The sequence below is a fragment of the Limulus polyphemus genome, unplaced genomic scaffold (assembly GCF_000517525.1).
Source record: "Limulus polyphemus unplaced genomic scaffold, Limulus_polyphemus-2.1.2 Scaffold2739, whole genome shotgun sequence".
Taxonomy (NCBI): domain Eukaryota; kingdom Metazoa; phylum Arthropoda; class Merostomata; order Xiphosura; family Limulidae; genus Limulus; species Limulus polyphemus.
This window is the reverse complement of record NW_013668349.1, coordinates 56545-62544: the sequence shown is the minus strand read 5'-3', so window position 1 is coordinate 62544 and position 6000 is coordinate 56545. Positions and strand designations below refer to the sequence as shown.

Here is a 6000-nt window from a genome sequence, read left to right as displayed (position 1 = left end):
TTCTTGGTGGTTACAAGGTCAGTCGAATTGACCGATCACGTTTTGAGATAGAGTAGAGAAAATAACATAAACTATAAGGATTTAGTGAAAAAAAACATTTGAAATGCATTTAGGAGGTTTTAGGGGATTACACAAAGGAAATTTGAGATTTTTGTGATGACTGAAAGTATTTTTAATTTTAACATGAAAATTACTTTGCACATGGAATATTCAAAATAAATACTCGATATATTCATGGACAAAAACTTTATTTTATTTTATTAGAAATACTTCACTAAGAAATATGACTTTTTGTATGTGAAAGACTTGTAATATTAACTGAAAGCCTGCCAAATTTTGTGAAGATATACCCAGTATATATATAGAGAGCTATAAGTATTAAATTTGTATCAACTTTAAACGAGTACAAAAAGTCCCGTGTTGGGAGAGTTAAATAGCTAAACTGAGACCTAGAACTGATACACACAGTTACGTAAACAAATCTGCGATGAGTTATCGTTTCTAAAAATAACTGAATTTAACGCTCGCGCTATACTTAAGTTAAAACAGTTGTGTATATCTAGCAATTAGGATTATTATGTATCACTGTTTCCTGATTAAAATTGTAAACAAAGTTCAGGTACCCCTACTTTATTATAACATTCTAAGAAGTATTTTTGTGTTATCAGAGTTGAGATACCCTACCTTACTATACATTCCTAAATAGCACTTTGTATTATTGAATTTCAGATACTCCTACTTTATGATATGGTGCTAAACAGTATTGTACAGGGCGACTATAAATCATCTGACCCATTTTGAAAATTAATAACTTCAAAAATATTATAGATAGAAGACACTGGTTCTATTTAACTTGACAAACAATCCTTTCTGTTGCGCCACCACACTGGAGTTTTGACATCTAGGAGTTCCAGAGTAACACATTCTCGGACAGATGGATAGGTAAAGATGTAACCCACATTCCCCCTGACATAACCCTGTTGGATTTTTTCTTGTGGGGGTTGTGAAAGATCGGGTGTATTTGACATCTGTGTGTGATAACATGGATCTTCGCCACAGGATAATTGATGCAACAAAGAATGTGACTCCTGAGATGCTGAACAACACCTGGAGAGAGATAGAGTATTACCTAGACATTCTCGGAGCAACAAACGGTGCCCATGCAGAAGTACACTAAGACAAGAAAAACTTGATGAGTTATTCGTTAAGTTAAATAAGACCAGAGTGTTCTATCTATAATATTTTTGAAGTTATTAATTTTTAAGATGGGTCAGATAATTTATGGACACTATTATTGAAGTTCAGATACCCCTACTTTAGTCTACATTGCTAAACAGTATTTTGTGCTACCAACTCTTGGATACCCTACTTTACAATGCTAAACAGTATTTTGTATCATATGTAAGTAATCGCAGGTACTGACAGAAAATTTGTTGAAAGTCTATATAGAAATAAATAGTGATCTTTCATTTGTTTTACAGTATTTGTCTGGATAATGAATTTGTAAACTGTAGGATATTTTGCTTCAGTTGTTAAGGTCTGTTCTGCCTCTTGGGGCAGTCATGATGTTATTGACTATCTGTAGGAAATATTGATTTTTATATGTGCTTTTACCTGTTAATCTGTACAGTTGGAGAGCTATTAAAATTCTTAAAAGGTCTGCTATAGCTAGGCAGTTAAATAGCAGAGCTGGAAAGCTTACTTTGATGCATTGGTTGATGTTTTCTGGTAAACATAACACTATTTAAGGCCAAGAAATGTGATGAAGATATCAATATACTTTACACCCTGGTATAGTCAGGCATATGATTCTTGTTTGTTGGTACTTCATTTGACCAATGTAGGAACATTAAGGGTTCTGCAGATTTAATGTAAAGACATTCATTGGTTATAATTTCTAACATTTCAAGTGTTGAGTTTGGAAATGTGGTGGAATGCATATGCGTTAAATCAACTCTGCATTACTGGTTGAAATTTTGCTACTGAGCTGAAAAGGTTAAAGTTGAAATATGATTGTTTGGTGGCAAACTGTACGAGTTTGAGATACAAATAGATATGGTAAAACAAGCATAATTTTCATTGTGGTGTAATAGATTAGCAGTTAGTTGTACAGGGTTTTCAATAGGAATAGTAATATAAAAAATTTCAATGTGAAATACGACATAACGGTGCCTTTTCATGTAATTAATGTGAAACTTGTATAATTTGTAATAAGTTTTTTAGAAAATGATTAAACAAAGTATGCATATAAGTACTTATAGTTATTGCATTATATCTGAAGAAACATCCATATTTATGAACTCTGGGAAATCTATAAAAGGAAAAGTCCTGGATGATGTTAGTGTTTCTAATTTGGATTAAAAAGTTGTCTTTCTTTAGTTTTAACAATAACCTTTGTACTTTGCCTCACTAATTTTGGTAGGGTTTTGATCTAATTTTTTCCACTGAATTTCAACGCTGAAAATAATGTTTGTATTTTATTTATATAATTAGTTTTATCAAATTTTCTTAACCCTCTTGCTACAGGCATCCTTTTCTGTGCATGTAAAGATATTTTACTGAGTTACGTTCACAATTTGAATAAAGCACTTTATTACCATGGTATATGAATAAACTTGGAATCAAATCTTAGCTAATAAATAACATTTTATTATAATATAAATTTTAAATGCTTAATTTTATAAGGCAATATTAAAAACAAATCCTCAATATTCCGTAGTATGAGAATTGTGACATTTGCTCACTAGGTATCCCCTCTTCTGTAATTTATTTATCACCCTTTCAAGAAATACAAAAGTTAATGTAAATTACTCATTATAATGTCATTGCCCAGGCAAAGCATAATTTTCATAGCTTTCAATCTTATTTGGTTACAGAACCATAAACTAGAAAATCAGACCCCCCCCCATCTTGCCATGCCCACCTATCACATCCTCTCTTTCACAAATTAACAATAGCTCTCTCTGATGTTTAATGTTATTATATTCACTAGGAAGCCAAAGTTTTAATCTATCAAAATTGTCCTTTGATAGTTGTCTTACTTTTGAAGTATAATTTCTTTGTATATATTTTTTTCCTTCTATTAGTTACGCAGAAAACCAATAGCAAAGTGATGGGTCGGATCTCTGCAACTACTATAGCTCTTGACTTGATAAAATCTCGGGGAATTATAGGGCTGTATAAGGGTACAGGAGCTACCATGCTTAGAGATGTGAACTTTTCTATTGTCTACTTTCCAATGTTTGCTCGATTAAATGCTCTGGGTCCTCGAAAGAATGATGGTAGTGGAGAAGCAGTGTTTTGGTCATCTTTTCTGGCAGGTTGTGCTGCAGGTTCAACTGCTGCTTTTGCTGTAAATCCCATTGATGGTAAGCAAAATGTATTTTAGTAAAGTATGGTATGCTTACTGCAGTATAAAAGCATAGTATGAGCAGTGTTAGTGGTTTTTCTTTCTTATTTTTTCCAAATAAAATATTTTGATTAACAATATTTATTTTTGTTGACATATTTTTATTATTTACCATTTCTAATGTCTGAAGTGTTTGTGGTTCTAAATATAAAAATATGTTTATATATAAGGTATAAGACCTATTTATTGCTAATTAAGATTCAGTCAACAGCAGGAAAAAGGTTAAATAGTTGATAAATATAAACTTTAAGACTTTAGGATCTAATTAGCATTTGCCAGCTAATTCTTTGTCCATAAGGAAAAGAAAAGCAACACCAGCTAGTATAGTCAGAAGTTAATTGATCATAGTTACAGAAATTTGTACATTATTCTATCATTGAAAATGTATTGTAGTCAAGTGATCTTTGCACCATGCTTTTACTTGCTTCTGGTCATTGATCTCTTCTATAGTAAATTGTGAATAATACTCTTTGACCTTGCCTAGTTAATAAGGAAAGCTAGAAATTGGGCTTTTTCTCATAATATATGTTCTGCTGACTTAGAAGTAAAATGTAAAAGTTTGAAGGAAATAGTCAAACTGTAAAGATCATGGTAATACTGTATACAGTTAGCTTAGGAAGTTATAAAGTATGTAATTGGAAACATATTGTTTAATCAAAGGCAGTGTGAAAAATGGACTAAACATTTAGATCTGAATTCAATAGGAGAAATGAATACCATATTGAGTTAAATGTTGTGTTAACTTTTTTTTTCACAGTGGTGAAAACAAGACTTCAATTGTTGACGAAAGGGGTTGGAGAAGTATCGTATACTGGAATACTTGATGCCTTCCAGTATGTGATTTTATGACCTTGTTGAAATTTTTTGCATACTATATTACTTATATGAATTTGCTTTAGATACTCTAACTGGAGTTATTTTTAATAAATTAGGAAATATGAGGTATAACCATGTATTTAAACAGGTTTAAGGAATGTGATGCTGTGCAGAGAAAGTAGCTTATTATTGTTAAAACAACATGCACATTTACAAACGTTGATCCTCTACCTGTTTCATCATAAACATAATATTTTGATTCATCTCAACAATAGGTGTATCATTGGTTCATTATATTCATTAGTGAGTTCTGTTTTTATAGTATTATTTAACATTGCCATTTATCAGTGTAACACTTTAAGAATGGTCTAGGTCCATTGGACTGAGCCCATTTCTGTAAAGCAAAGCACACTATAATGCTGATTTACTACATGTATCTTCATGAAATTTTGCAAGCTTTTAGTAACCATTAAAAGTACTTATACAAAAAAAATCATATTTTGTGATGGAGTATTTTTACTAAAGATTTGTCTGTGAATTTCTGAAGCCTTTACTATGTCAGTATGAGTGAAAGGTGATTTTTATGGTAAGAATAGAAACACTTTTATCTTACAGTTTTCATATTTCATTTGCATAACCACTAGAACATTCTAAATGATTATCAAAAATCATTTATGTTAAAAATGTATATTTTATCTTCTAATTTTGCAACCATTATTAATTGTAGCAAACTTATCAATGTACAGTGCTTACTGCAGTACTGATCATAAATATAATTTCAACTGTAATTTCCATATGAAAAGCAGTAACTCACAACTGGAGTCCATTATCTATTTCATGTGGAGCTAAAGTAAATGATTGTGAGGTGTCCTGTTACACAAGGTTGAGCTAGTGTAATTTTAGAAGTCTTATTTTACTGGAGTTTTGTTTGGCTAAGCAGATATTTATAGTTTTTACATTTTAGATATGTAACAGCACATAAAAAACAAGGATTTATAGTACTCACCAATTTTTGAGGTAGTGTGAACTTGAGTAGGTGTCTTTTTGTAAGCTTACAAACTTGGTTTTCCAAAAAAAACTTGTAGCTTTTAAATATGCATTTTAGAATAAAAAGTTATATCAATCACTAGAGTAAATTGTCCCAAAACAATTTTTTCAAATATTAATGATCAGAAAGTTTTATTTAATATATCCAAGTAGGAGTAACTTGTTTTCTTTTCCTCAATTATTTATAGTTGTTACTTCTAATTACATATTGAAGCAGTTAGGTATTTGTGAAAATGGTATCAAACACTGATGAAAAGTAAAAATGTTAACTGGTATAAATGCACCTTGCAATCGTATTCTAGGCCCACTCTTATTTAAGTAATATTTTTGATCAAGCTCATTTTCTGCAATAATTTTAGTTTCTTTTCAGCATTTAAACTAAGGTATCATTGAACTAGTATGTATGTGTTGTTTGAGTAATTTCCTCAAAAGGAAATCAAAGACTGCTTGGAGGCATCACCTCTTTTAACCACTTGTACCATTATACAAAAGTGTATTGTCTGTTCAGTCAGTAGATGCTAAAATGATGTAAGGGACACTTAATGTTGCAATTTGTACTGTTATGATGTCAGTAAAATGTACACATGCTATGAATCACAAGAAGAATTTTGCAGTCTTTAGGTTTCAACACAACATGACATATGAACTTCAAAAGCAAGAAATCTAAATATTTGTTACTCTTAATCTTAGTTTTATTTACTCTTGAAACAGAACAGTACATCTAGTGG

At 30.9% G+C, this 6000-nt stretch overlaps 1 protein-coding gene across 4 annotated transcripts in view; it reads left to right on the top strand.

Annotated features, from left to right (window-relative positions):
* Window positions 1-6000, top strand: part of LOC106467788 (mitochondrial glutamate carrier 1-like) — a 53399-nt gene that overhangs the window by 28529 nt on the left and 18870 nt on the right. For all 4 annotated transcript variants that reach the window (XM_022395978.1, XM_022395977.1, XM_013928166.2 and 1 more), the window contains exons 6-7: window positions 3087-3368; window positions 4167-4242. In XM_022395978.1, the coding sequence (XP_022251686.1) occupies window positions 3087-3368; window positions 4167-4242 (358 nt within the window). The remainder of the gene's footprint in view (window positions 1-3086; window positions 3369-4166; window positions 4243-6000) is intronic.